This window comes from Panthera onca, chromosome D3 (genome assembly GCF_046562875.1).
Source record: "Panthera onca isolate mPanOnc1 chromosome D3, mPanOnc1 haplotype 2, whole genome shotgun sequence".
NCBI lineage: Eukaryota > Metazoa > Chordata > Mammalia > Carnivora > Felidae > Panthera > Panthera onca.
The window spans coordinates 5,257,237-5,272,124 of record NC_138350.1 but is presented as its reverse complement, the minus strand read 5'-3'; the positions used below and the strand labels follow the sequence as shown (position 1 = coordinate 5,272,124).

Below are 14,888 nucleotides of genomic sequence, written 5' to 3'. Positions count from 1 at the left end.
ATAGGGAGTGTTTGGAGGCCTGTCACTTGGGACTCCAAAATAACAAAGTGTTAACAAAATAAGGAGGTCAGAACAGAGATAACGGATTTATCTGTTTAACGTTAACTGTGGGAGAGCCAGTGAACAGTTCAGAGTTACAGAAGCGGACTCAGAACCCAGAGACCCAAACAGCTCATGGCTCCAAAAGGCGTAACACCCATAGCTAAGTGAGGGAGGAACATGCAAAATCTTGCTCTTTGCAGTTTCATACTTTTATTGTTCTTCCCCTTTAGTAAAAAGATGATCCTCTGCTACAACACAAAAGTATGCTTATCTTCGGCATTCACTTACATGTTTCTTTTTCAGCCCTGGTCTAGTCTGACGGTTTCTCAGGCTTCCACACAAAGATGGCCTTGATTTGTACTCTTTTGTCTTTTTAAAATTACTCCACTGGATGTGGTAGATGTTACTGTACTTACTAAGTATTACTGGGATCAGCTCCAAACCTATCCTGTTTTGTTTTGCTTTCTGAACTTCCCTCACAATAACACAGTCTTCTTTACATTATGAGGACACGTGCTCTGAGGGGTAGAATGCTCAGAAAGCCACTCAAAAAAGCAGCAGTATTTCCTCAAACCCAAAAACTTTTAATGAAAGTTGCTTCCAAAACTGATCACCCCACGCCACCCCTAAGTCTCCCAAGAGCCATCCCAGATGCTGCCCTGCACCCCAGCCAGGTCAGGGCCACGGTCCTGCTCTCCATGGCAGAAAATAAAAATCTGTCCTAAGGCAGTTAAAATTATTTTTCAGTTGGCATCCAGCTGCCAGGCTGCAGTTAGTTCAGGACAATGACCTTGAGTAAACTATAACCATAAAGCCACAATGGTATGGACTCAAAGAAAAGATTAAATAATTTGATATTTTTAATTGCATCTCTCACTGGAGACAAAGTTAGTTCTACATCGCGCTACAAACACTTTTTGACCACTGCTTTCGAACGCCCCAGCCTTCTTCTTCTTTATAAACATAAGCACAACTTCCAAGCAGTCAATTCTGTCCCTAAATTATATATTGGTCTATATCAGGTATTAGAACTTATTTAGTTCCCACAATTAGAAATACAAATACCTTTTTCCTTTGGAAAAAGGAACTGTACAATACCTATCACCTCATTCCAAAACCCTAATAAGATGCTATTTATGTGCCAGTATAAATCATCAGGAACCTCCATTCTACCTCCTTAATCCAAACATACAATAATCCCAAGGAAATCTACTTTAAAAAAAGGCACCAATTCCTATGCTAAAAACTATACAATAGTGGTCAGCTCAGACTATGACTGAGGTCAGTTACCATTTCCAACAGTGCCTGCCATGGTACTGTTACATAAAAGGCACTCAAATAGGGGCGCCTGGGTGGCTCAGTCGGTTAAGCGGCCGACTTCGGCTCAGGTCATGATCTTGCAGTTCGTGAGTTCGAGCCCCGTGTCGGGCTCTGTGCTGACAGCTCAGAGCCTGGAGCCTGTTTCAGATTCTGTGTCTCCCTCTCTCTGACCCTCCCCCGTTCATGCTCTGTCTCTCTCTGTCTCAAAAATAAATAAACGTTAAAAAAAAAAAAAAATTTTTTTTAAATAATAATAAAAAAAAAGGCACTCAAATATATTTCAGCAGAATGTAGAGGGAAGGAAAGAATATCCCTCTTAAGAGTTCACATTTTTCAGTTTCTAAAACTATACTACTAAAATATGACATTGCTAAAATTTTTAAAAACACCAATTAATTCTATTTTACCCTTAAAAATTACCTTAATACACTAAACACGAAGCTTCCTCTGAATGTTCCACTTAAAACTGTAACCTCTTCCTGCCCTGTACCCCATTTTCTATTTCTTTCCACAGAGCTTGTCCATATCAGACGTACTGTATAACTTATTTTGTTTATTGTCTGCATCTCTCCACTAGGATGCAAGCTCCATGAGAGCAGAGATTCCAACAGTTTTTCTCCCAGCCATAGCCTCAAAACCCCAGAACAGTACTTGGCATATAGAAGGCACTCAATAAATATTCGTTGAATAAATGAGCAACAACAAACTCCAAAGAAAAACTACAAAATCTATATTCTTTATGCATAAATGAACTCTTTAAAAATGTAATCAAACCACTGTGGAACTTTTTCCCGTTAAACCTTATCCTTAAGATATTCTGGATTAGCTAGTGGTGATGGTTTAACAACTGTGAATATACTATAATCTACTCAACCGTATACTTTAAAAAGGTAAAATTTATCGTATGCACGTTATATTTCAATAAAGCTGTTTTTTTAGAAAGTTATTATATGGGTGCTCATTCTTCAAAAAAAATGCAGTAAATTATTTTATAATGAAAACATATGTATTTTAAAAGGGAATTTACTAAATACACGACTATCCACAAGCAATGAAGCCAGTGACAGGCAAAATCAAAAAGCTGTAAAAGTCACAGTAAAGCAGTAAAGTATCAGTTTAAAGCCAGTTACCTCACACATGGTCCAAGGACCACCAGCAATAACACCTCCAAAAAGCTTGTTAGAAAAATGCAGAATCTTGGGCCCCACCCAGACCTACTGAATCTGATTCTGGCTGTGAACAAGATCACATAAAGTTTGAGAAGCACAGATTTAAAGGACCAAGAAAGTGTTAACCAGTTATTCCCAGTATATAAAACCAGTATCTCATGGTGTTAATGATTGTAGCCACCTGGAAATTTCATATTTTACTTCAAGGTAAATGCTAAGGCTTCTAAATTTCTTCCTCCTTTGTACTGTATAAATACTGTAATTGTACAGAGTCATGCAGACATCTCCTTCCTGCCCAGTTCTTTTAAGACCCAAGCAAACCCTTAAAAACACACTGACCTATCTTACCTCAGGGAGACAGGTGACATCATAGAAAACAGAAAGACTTACTAGCTGCTGTTGCAACTGGCTGAGCAATATTAGCTGGTGGCTTCAGTTTCATGAGTTCGTTCAGACTATTATTTTTTAGTAGATCCTTCAGCTGAACCTGGTCTTTTGAGGGTGCAGAGGTCATGGCATTTCGTACTGCTGGTGCTGAGACTGAAGGGCGTGTGTTTGCAGTAGTCTGGATAAACTTTGTTAATGTGATGGTCTGCCTATTCGTTGTTACAGGTGGTGTTTTAGTCATCACAATTGTAGATCCCAAGGTCGGAAGCTGATTTATTTGATTCAGCACAAATGTTGTAGTAGATGGAGGCTGCTGCTATAAAAGAAAACCATAACACATCAGACCACTGAGAAGTACTTTACTCTCTAACACAGCCTAGATCCACACACATGGAAGGCCATTTAAAAATCTAAAACTAGAGGCTCAGTCAGTTGAGTGTCTGACTCTTGATTTCAGCTCAGGTCATGATCCCAGAGTCATGGGATCGAGCCTGATGTCTGCATGGAACCTGCTTGAGATTCTTTCTCCCTCTGCCCCCTCCCCTTGCTCACTCCCTCTCTAAAATTAAAAAAAAAAAAAAAAAAAAGGGGGGGGGGCACCTGAGTGGCTCACTCAGTTAAGCATCCAACACTTGGTTTGGTTCAGGTCATGATCTCATGGTTTGTGGATTCAAGCCGCGCACTGGGCTCTGTGAACGTGCTTGGGATTCTCGCTGTGTCCCTTCCCTGCTCCCATGCGTGCACATGTATGGGCTCTCTCCCTCTCTCAAAATAAATAAACATTTAAAAGTTAATAATAAAAAAATAAAATTTAAAACTGACTTTCTTACCAAACTATTGGTGCTGTATTTTTAATTAAATATGCCTAACTATAAACTACCAAGTTAAAACACACCATTTTGAGGGGGGAAAAAAAAGGTATAGTAGTAGTGTGACATTTTCTATAACTGTCAGGGGCAGCAAGCATAAAATAGGACTATCCCAAGCAAGCTGTGATGTATTGCAACCCTATATAATACAAGGGCTAGGAAGAGAAAGTATTTCTAATCCCAGCACTGCCTCAACTAGGTCAATAACCTTAAGCAAATCACTTCACCCCTGGAGGCCCAGGCTCTCTGAAGTCCATTTTCCATTTCTAACATTCTGTGATTCTTATACAATGTTTTCTTTGCTATCATACAGACTATACCAACATTTAGAACTTAAAAGAGAAAACTACCAAGCAGCATTTTTTTTTTTGAAGATTTTACTTTTAAGTAATCTCTGCACCCAATGTGTGACTTGATCTCATGACCCCGAGATCAAGAGTCCCATGCTCTATTGACTGAGCCAGCCAGGCAACCCCAAGCAACATTTTAAATACCTATCTTGCATGAATGATCGAGGGAATCCACCAATATCATCAATATCAAACATTGGTGATAATACAGGTACCACCTCTGAGCCTAAGAAAAACCATATAGCATTTTATTTTTTATAGTTGGGGGGTGGGGAGGGAACATTAGAAGCTGGACAAAAATGCAGGAAAAAAAAGTCAAAGATTTGAGAATGATAAAATATCTGTGATCTTAAACGACTGAAGTACAACTGAGTATTTTTATAAATTTCAGTCTACTTCTACTTCCTTCCCTCTTCAAAGTATTTGGTATTTTTCCATGACTCCTATAATAAGAATTTTGTAGGCTGCCACTTATCCCCCCTTTTTTAAAGCAGGGAACTCTTTTAAAGATTTAAGTAATCTCTACACACAATATGGGGATCAAACTCACAACCCTCACATGCTTTTCCAACTGAGCCAACCAGGCGTCCCAACACTTACCACTTTCAAATAAAACCCTCGACAATAATTTATCATAATTATCAAATTTTTACACCACTAGGCTTAAGTTCATAAATGCTACGTTTAAGGTAAACTCTGTATTTAAAGCACAATTATGATCACATAATGGACAAAAGCTGAAATAAACAAGGAAAAATTAAGTGCAGTGGGTTAATGTGTAGTTCACAAATTTTATATCATTTACAATGAGTAAATTCAAAAAATTTTCTGTTTTGTCCTAATTGTCTTTTGATCAACATAGCTACCAGAAGAATGAAAGCATTATTTTAGCAAGTAGGATGTGAGAGTAGCATATTGGAAAGCAGCAAAAAGCAGAACCAGTAAGATAAAAATGACTTCATATTATAGGTTATTTTCTGACTATGATCCTAAACCATTTCAGTAACAATGTCAAATGTAAATCGTTCTTACCCTAACATTTAACAGTGCTGGAGTAGGTACTGTCTCTTGTTCTGGTTTAACAGGAACTGCTGCTTCGGTCTCCAAACCCAATTCTAATGCACTAAGTGGCACTGACTGGGGAGAAAATAACATCAGAGAAACAAATAAAATATGATGGGAGTGAACTGTTTTAAGAACCAAAGATGTATTCATTTTATTAAAACAACAAAAACAAAAAAGTTTTACCCTCAAAAAAATATGATACCAAGTATAAAGTAATAATCTTTCCAAGTACAACATCTTCACAAAATTATGCTAACACCAGAATCTTATTTTAACTTTCAGAGAAAGCATATAGTGAAACCTCAGAAGGTCCCCAAGAAGTACAAAGACAACTAGTAAGGAAATTAACAACCCTCCCACAAGAACTCTAAATAATACGTCTCTCTTATATAAATATATATGTATATCAGAGCAGAAAATGTCTTAATTTTTCACTGCAAAAACGTCCCTCTCATGAATGAAGACTAATAACATAAAAATAACATGCACATGCATATTTAAAATTATGTCTTGGGGCGCCTGGGTGTCTTAGTCAGTTGAGTGTCCGACTTGGGCTCAGGTTATGATCTCATGGCTCAGTTTGCGGGTTTGATCCCTGCATCAGGCTCCCAGAACCCACTTAGGATCCTCTGTCTCCCTCTCTCTCTGCCCCTCCCTAACCCACTTACACACGTGCGCTCTCTCAAAAATAAACATTAAAAAAATTTTTTTAATGTATCTTAATACCTATTTCTGTAAGTAGAAATGAAATTTAAGCCATCTACTTTTTACAGAGGCTTTGGAAAACTCTTACCTGCTGAACTGGAGGAGTAGGTGTTGGAGTTGCAAGCCCTGCATCTCCACCATCAATATCAAAGAGGTCATTCGGACTAATTCCACTCTCACTCAAAGCAGCAAGCAGTAAATCTTGCCCTGGCTCCACCATCTTTAGAACAAAAGATTTAATGTTAACATAAAAAACTTAAAATGACAATTAACTCTCTTCTAAATATAAATGAACATTTTCTACTAGATCCATTCACTTGATATTTACGAAGAACCTGTTACATATCAAGTAAGAACGACTAACGAGAAATAGTCTCTGATTCCAAAAAATTCACAAGATGGAAAGGACAGAGAAATATGTAAAACACAGCAAGAGTATTTGTGTACAAAATGCGGTGGGAACAGAAAAGGAATGTTAAACTTGGCCTGGGGAGAGAGGGGACAAAGACGACCGGGAACTACTGAGTCTCAAGGAAGAAATCACCAGGTGGGGAAGAAGCATCTTCTGCACAGTGCATTACAATTTATGGAGGCATGAAAGACATTAGTACTTTAAGAACAACGTTTATGAGTAATTTACCATTGGTACGGAAGCTCAGAACAGAAATCCAAGGCTCAGATAGGTGATGACGAGAGATGAGGAAAATGTCACCCACAACCTTCTATACAATGCTAGAGAGTTCACTTAATCCCGTGGGTGGTGGGGGTCACTGAAGAGTTATCAGATAGAAGACTGCAGAACACAGTCAGATTTGTGACAGGTTACTCCACAGAAGTATGGAAGCAAACTGAGAATGGGTAGAATAAGACCAGAAGCAGAGACACATTTTAGGAAACCGCTACACACACCAAGAGAGAGATGATGTGCTATAATAACAGTGTGGAAAGAAGGGGGGATGGATTCCAAGATATTTAGGAAGGACAATCCATAAGGCTAAGTTTATACAGAAGCTCTTAAGATCAAAGAAAATATGAAATACACAAAAAGCATGAATTGATGGACGATTAGAGATAAGCCAACACAAAGTGAAAAAATAAGCATTTGAGCCCAGGAGACCCAAAAAGGAGTTATATGGTTTAGTAGGGGAAAATGAAGCAAGCAAATACATCTCAGGTTTGGGTTTTCCAACTGTACTCTAAGGAACCAATGTACTTTGATCCAATGTATCAAAGTAATTTAGCACCAAAACAGATTTTTATCCATTTTGTAGAGGGAAAAAAACAACTTTCTCAATTTTTAACTTTTGTCATTATCTGAAATAACCAATTTACATACATAAACACGGGGAAAAAAAATGACTGTACTTGTTTTTCTCAAAACACTAATTTCATGTTACATAAATATACTAATTTTCAGCTAGTTCATTTGTTCTCAGGCTGTGTGACAGAATTAAATGCCAGTGTTTTCATTATGTCCTACTAAAAGAAAGGTGTTAGTCACCATGACCATGACTTCCAATGTGCAGAAATACTGTTTCAAATGAAAGCAAGATACTTAACAGAGAAATCCTCTACTAGGTAGGCCTATGTCACAGGAGCCTAAGTATCAATTAGAAAGAAGTTCTAACAGAAACATGAATGAGTTTAAGATAGAAACCACAGATACCCAGAAATGAAACTAAGGGCAGACTGTTTAAAGAGGGTCTTAGGGGCGCCTGGGTGGCGCAGTCGGTTAAGCGTCCGACTTCAGCCAGGTCACGATCTCGCGGTCCGTGAGTTTGAGCCCCGCGTCAGGCTCTGGGCTGATGGCTCGGAGCCTGTTTCCGATTCTGTGTCTCCCTCTCTCTCTGCCCCTCCCCCGTTCATGCTCTGTCTCTCTCTGTCCCAAAAATAAATAAAAAACGTTGAAAAAAAAAAAAATTTAAAGAGGGTCTTAAACAGCCCCAAGGAAGAAGAGATAAGCCGAATGAGATTCCCCCAAAATTTTTCAGAAAAAGGAAAAGAAGTCTTTGGAATACATTTTGAGCAGGAAGAAGGACAGAAAGGAAATTGACAACTAAGTATCTTTTACAAAGCTCACAGTGTTAGGCTCTTCATGTACACTATGAGCCCACAACAACCCCGAAAAAGGTAGGTATTATAATTCCAGAGATGAAACTGAGGCGCGGAAAGCTTATATTACCTACACCTACCCAGATCTAGATTGTTCAAACTCCCAAAGCCCATGCATTCTCGAAATTTCCAATGAATAGATCAAGAAGTCAATGTTGCTAACCTAAGAAGTTTCAATACTTAACTTTGGAATAAATGCCAGTTTGAGATTAAAATCAGAAGGAAGACAGATTATTGCACAGCAAGATGGAAACGGTATGAAGGGAATGAACAGAGGAGACAAATAGGAGAAATGTCCCAATGAAGATGTAAAATAAATAGCTGACCATATTTTACAAACTAATCCTAGTAATGTAGTACAAACATGTACTGAGAGCTAAGCCAATGCTTTAGAAACATTTTCAGGGGCGCTCGTGTGGCTCAGCCAGTTAAGTATCTGACTCTTGGTTTCGACTGAGGTCATGATCTCACGGTTTGTGGGTTCAAGCCCCACATCCAGCTCTATGCTGACGACACAGAACCTACTTGAGATTCTCTCTCCTTCACTCTGTACCTCCCCTGCTCACTCGAAGTAAATAAACATTTAAAAATAAAAAATAAATAAAAACATTTTCAATCCAGTGACCTGGGTGAATGTGTGGTGGTCCTGATCTGCTTGCTATGACTAATCCTGACCTAGATTGATTGATAACACTCCAGAAACTATCAAAATGTCATCTTTTTAAAGTCAATATTAGAAATAATGATTTACTCACGTTTGAAATAAAAATACATTGTTTTGAACCAGTGACACCTAAACTACAGACCAAAGAACGCTTGGGAGGCCAAGGGATCCATTAATCCACTAGAGGCACACCAAGCCCTAACTAATTATACTAAAAAGTGTAAAAACATCATTAATGAAAAAAAATCATTGAAAAGCATTACTAAATTCATGAGAGGTTTTTGAAACATATTTTCTGAACAGTGAGAATTGAAAGTACAAAAATATTATCAGGGAAGGGAAAAATTTGGGAAAAACTTGGTATTTTTACAAGAAATAACAGCACAATTATAAATAACACTCAATGACCTACTGAAAATTCATTCACAGGAATAACAATTTGAGACCTCTAACCTCAGTAGTGACTTAGTAATGACAATGACTTTTACAAGCTGTTAATGAAGGAGATTTTAGGTTTATATACATCTTATACACAAAATCTAGGGATCTTTTTTTTTTTTTTTTTTTTTTTAATGTTTATTTTTGAAAGAGAGACAGAGCATGATGGGGAAGGGGCACTCAGAATCCGAAGACACAGAATCCGAAGCAGGCTCCAGGCTCTGAGCTGTCAGCACAGAGCCTGATGCAGGGCTCGAACCCACAAGCCATGAGATCATGACCTGAGCCCAAGTAGGACACCCAACTGACTGAGCCACCCAGGCGCCCCTAGGGATCCTTTCTTAGTCAACTGGGCACAAATTCTTTACTTGCACTTTTTTGGAGTGAAAAAGGGGGAAAGGGATATGGAGGAACATCTAATGCCATTCTCTAATGCCATTAGGCAATACTCTTAATATTTACTTTTCCTATTCTGAAACTATTACAGACTCACAGAATTTCAGCGTTCAGGTGAAAAGAGCTCTTAAAAAGGTTATATTATTCAATCTTCTCCTCACCTTACAAGTAAGATTTATTGAGAGGAAAAACAACAATTTTACTTTGAACCCTTTAAATACAATATAAATGCAAATACTGTTAGGTAGATATAAGAGAACTGTGTTACAGTGTATCTAACAAAGGATTTCGTAGACCTTAGGTGAAGTTTAACATGTAGCAATGTTTTAACAAACCCCAAAATTGCTAACCTCAGAGTGACTCTATCTGAAACAATGAACAAAAGGTTCCATTTCTATCATAAATAAACACATTCAAAAATACCACCTATTTCAAAATAGTACACCTATGAAAGCATCTACGATAAATAAGAAACAAGGACACAGTAGTAGAAATGAAGAGCCATCCTTGGCAGGAAGAGAATCCTGAGAAACAACAGCCAATCAGAAGAATGCAAGGGTACAGTTCCCACCGAGAATACCAACACTGAAACCTATCAACCAGGACAAGATTGCTCTTGTTGAGACCTAAAGCAGATCTTTATAGCTCTGGGCAGATACAAGGGGTCTATCTGTAGCAGTGGCAAGTGTGCAGACAATGGGGTCAAACAATATCTGGGTTCAAATCCTGGCTACATCATCCACTAGTAGTATAATACGGTCAGATAATAACTTATGTGATCAAGTAATAACTTGTTTCCTCAAATGGGAATAAAAAGAGAACCTATTTTACAGGATTGCTGTTGCATAAATGTTACATTACTAGCTATTAAATATCATTTGGATAAATATTAGTATCACGTCAAAAATACAGGTTTTCTTCCACATCACTGATCCAACGCTTTATTCCCTAAAATACAACTTTACTTGTGGGCAATCTATTCAATAACTTCCACATTAGTTCTATAAAACACGAGTTCCTTTTTACCTATAAGTGTCACATATTCAATTTGTCCAGCTAATCAGTTAGGTTGCCTAGAGGACACTGGTAGACCTCTTTATGTAAAGCAAGTATCTTTCTTTGCCTGAACTAATAACAAACAGGACTTTTTCTCCTTAACAACGCTAAGTATGTCTGCCTTTTAACTCCGCTTCAACTTTGCTTTTACAAAGCCCACACGTAACGAATGACATTTAGTTTAAGAAGTTGAAGGATAATGATCCACTCAGAATTTAGCTAATATAATCTATGAACAAGGTATTTATTCAGTGTCTACTGAATGCAATTCCTTAATTAAGAACATCAGGAGAGGGGCGCCTGGGTGGCTCCGTTGGTTAAGTGTCCAACTCTTGGTTTCAGCTCAGGTCATGATCTCACGTTTTGTGAGTTCAAAGCCCCACATCAGGCTCTGCGCTGACAGTGGGGAGCCTTGCTTGGGATTCTCTCTCCCTCTCTCTCTCTATCCCTTTCACGCATGCATACTCTCTCGCTCTCTCTTCCTCTCTCAAAATAAATAAATGAAACAACAACAAAAAAAAGAACATCACGAGATACAAAAGATAATATAAAAAATTCATTAACAAGGATTTTCATTACCTTGAGGAATATAATTTGTATTTTTTAATAGCTATTTTTCAAGGGAGCAATTGCTCACTGAAGTTTGCCTCTTCCTGCTCTCACTACAAAACTTATAGGAAGAATGGATTCACAAAGGAATGTGCAGATAACAAAATTTCAAATATGCTTTACAAAAAAACACATGAAAGAATGGAGGGGGTGGGACAACTTTCTTGATTACCACCATCAAATCCAGATGGTTAGACACCTTGAGATTTACTACAGTGTTGATTTTTTTTCTCTTTTAATCCTCCAGATAACCCATGAATAAATATTACCTGTTATCCCTTTGTCACAGATAAAAACTGAGCCTTAGAGAGATGAACTGTAACAAGGTAACAACAAAGCAAGCATGGAGCAGAATTAGAAACCTAGGAGCTCTGACCCCACATCCCCCCAAGATACTGTACTCTTAACCCTAGAACATATTTTTCAATCTGCTGGTCACACCACAGTGAGTTGTCAAGTCAATTCAGTGTATCATGATCAGCATTCTTAAATATTTCAATACAGAACAGAAAACTAGCGCAGAGTGCGTAGAGGATAAACATTTCACGACATGACTTTTTCAGTTCCGTGTGTGCGTATATACTAGATCACAACGTAAAACATGTCATTATGTTTACACAACGTAAAAATACCACGGGATGCAGTAAAAAGGTTTCAAAATCACTACTCTGTACTATACACTGCCTCCCAAGAATTAAATAAGCAAGTTAACTTGATGGGTTTTGTACTGTACTCATAAAACCAGAGTTCCTGCTCTTCAAGAGCCTATCTTTCCATCTACACAAAATTTCAGTGGTATCCCAAGTCTGTCCTAATAAGTTCAACGACATCAAAGTCAATCTTCAGTATTAAAAAAAAAAAAAAAAAAGACAACTGCAAAAACTTTAGGATCCTATCATTTTGGTAACTACTTAGCTATTTCATGTGAAAGCAGTTCTTCTCAGAAAGTATCTTTACACTAATTTTAGGCAGACAAAGCACGGGAACTGAGAGACTCATGAAGTCAGGGTACCTGCAAGACCAGATCTCAGATCCGAGCGTTCAGGACCTTCACAGGAGGCAAGTCTCAAATCAAAGCTCAATTTAGAAACTAAGAAACGCAGAAATATATCTGCAGCCGGAGTCTTTGAGATGAATCATTTTAAAAAGCATGAAAGAATCTCCACACTGTCCGTTTTTAAGCAGTACGTGATTTCAGCAAAGCCCTTAAGTAAAACTGCCAGACACTTAACAGCATCCAACGAATGAATGAATGAACGGGACTGTCAGCCACCAACTAAGCCTCCCCTTCTAATACACGAGCTAGAGTAAAATTCACTTAAAATTCTATAGACAACTGTGTGTAATTAAGTTAGCCTGGGGGACAAAAGAGCAGAAGCCAAAAGAATATAGATGTTTTTCCAGATAAAGGAAATTCTGGAAGCAGCTTCTTGAAACACAAAAATGAAACGTTCCCTTGCTCTCAAAATCACTGTCCGATGCAAGGCACCCGTGCCAAATTCTGCATTTTGTCCTAGAGATTCCATACAGACTGTCTTTGGGGCAATGATCCTGGCTTTCCCCGCAGCTTAGGGAAAAAAAATCACTTGATTGCCGTAAAAATACTGGGGGAAAGGAACCCCTTCGCACTGTTAGCTGGCTCGTGTCTCCGAGTCTACCTGCTCCAGGGCAACTCCGGATTTGACAGCTTTCTAGACCCTCCTGGCCGACTCCGTACAAGCCCTACTTCGTCCCTAATCATGGCTGTCTAGAAAAAAAAAAAAAAAATACAAACAAACAACCATTTAACCCAACATAAACCGCTAATGATCAACTCTCAAAGGTCAAAGGGGACCCAGCTTTTAACCTTCCCTCAGCAACACGTGTTTAGTACAAACTTCCGGGTGCGGTTACAATTGGCTGCGCAATTCAATGGATAAAAACGTTGCTTTATTTGACTCTCGTTTTCTTGGCCCGTCTCTCCCCACGTTTCTCAACCAGCGACTCCCCAAAACAAAAGCTTCCTACAGTAAACGGAGCCCGCACAGAAAAAGGGCTTCTCTGTGCGAGGATCAAGTTAGTGGTCCGCAAACATTAACCAAACAGCCGCACAAAGCCGGGGTGGAAAGGGGAGGAGCTGGATCGCCAGGGTCAGGAAAGAAACAATCACAAGGGTTCGGGCACATCCAAGTCTCCTCGGCGGTTAAACCGATCCCAACCCACTTCAGGGAAACCACCAGCAAGCACTGGTTTGGGGAACTTTAGATGCTCGTTACGCCAAGCACTCTCAGGGTAAGCAAATCCGCAACCGCCTTTCTCTGCATAGATGCTTAGGGTCTGGGAGGCGAGCGAGCCTGAGACAAAATTAACCTGATCGCTCGGTGAGGCTTGAAGGTGGCCCCCACGTGTCCCACGAACCGCTTCGACACCCTGAGAGCCAGGTAATCGGGAAACTGCGGGTGTGGGGTCCAGATTTGGGGCGCTCCCATCGCCTCCCGCACTCGTCGCAAGCCGGGGGCAAGCCTCCGACAGGAGGACTTTTGAAGGATTGCGGAGCTCACTTTCCTGCGGGTCCGGGACCTCGCAGTCCTCGAGTGGAGCGGGGAAAGCAAGGGGGGCGACCCAAGTAGAGTCGGAGCCGGAGTCCGCAGACCTTGCCTCCCCGCCCAAACTGGGTGCCTCCGGCCCGGGACAGCGGGGCCCCCGGGGCCCGAGAGCCCCACGCGCAGCGACCGCAGGGCCCGGCGCTGACGGGCGGAGGAAGCGAGTGCGGCGGGGCTGCTGCTGGGACCGTGGCCCCGAGAACCCTGGGGCTCGCAGCTGAGGGGGCGAAGAGGGGCGAGGGAGGCCCCAAGCCGGGGTGAGGTGGCTGCCCCCCCCCCCCCCCGGCCCGGCCCCACACGGCCCCCTGAGGAGGGTGGGAGTGGGAGGCTGGCTGTCCGGGAGGGGGAGTGTGGAAGCAGAAGAGAGCTAAGGAAAGGACTTACTTTCCCCGCGGGATCCGACGCCGAAACAGCTTCTCCCGGGTGGCGAGAGCTTGAAGAACTAGAGGCGACTGGAGCGGAGGCGGCGGTGGCGGCGGCAGCAGCGGCGTCCGGCTCTGCCTACCTCCCCGCCGCCATCTTGACGCCCCTCCCCCCGGCCCCCCCGCCCCGCCGGAGGGGAGGGGGTGGGGCGACGGACGAGGCGCCGCGCGCACGCAGCGCGCGCCGCGCGCCCCACGTGACTTCCTCCCTTTCCCCCCCCCCCACCCGCTCCCCAGCGCCCCCCTCCGCCCCGCCTCCCTCCTAGGTGAAGGAAGATGATTTCCCCCCCCCATCTTGACCGCCCCCTGCCTTCGCTGCCAAGCACGGACTCCGCCGGCCCCAGCCGACCCGGTACCAGTGGTTGGATCCAAGAGAATTCCGGAACCCAAACGGTCCTTTACCGCGTCTCCGGGGTGGGCGAGGGGTGAGGGGGCCGGGTTTCCGAGAAGGGGGAGGGGGGAAGGCGAAGGCCTCTTGGAAGAGTCACGTGTCTACTGCTTCCGCCGGCGCTCAAACACCTCGCGAGAATTCCGTTCCCCCTCCCTTTCTGCCCCGCGGGCCGTCGGGAGGAAGGTCCGCACTCTGGTTTTGCCACGAGGAGGTCAGCCGGTGGGCCGGGCGCATGCGTCCCGCACCTGCTTTCAAAAGTCGGGCTAGGAGGGGCCCGAAGCTATTTTCAAAACCTTTTGGTGTGTGGCTTC

The 14,888-nt window shown here is 41.6% G+C and overlaps 1 protein-coding gene across 4 annotated transcripts in view; it reads right to left on the bottom strand.

The window, feature by feature from the left end:
* Positions 1 to 14,410, bottom strand: part of SBNO1 (strawberry notch homolog 1) — a 59,120-nt gene extending 44,710 nt beyond the window's left edge. The window contains exons 1-4 of one of the 4 annotated variants that reach the window (XM_078435903.2): positions 14,149 to 14,410; positions 5,996 to 6,127; positions 5,170 to 5,274; positions 2,922 to 3,234 (exon numbers count right to left, since the gene is read on the bottom strand). In XM_078435903.2, the coding sequence (XP_078292029.1) occupies positions 2,922 to 3,234; positions 5,170 to 5,274; positions 5,996 to 6,127 (550 nt within the window). In that variant the 5' untranslated portion in view covers positions 14,149 to 14,410. The remainder of the gene's footprint in view (positions 1 to 2,921; positions 3,235 to 5,169; positions 5,275 to 5,995; positions 6,128 to 14,148) is intronic. The other 3 variants (XM_078435902.2, XM_078435901.2, XM_078435904.2) reach the window with 3 other exon arrangements.
* Between the last annotated feature and the right edge of the window lie 478 nt (positions 14,411 to 14,888).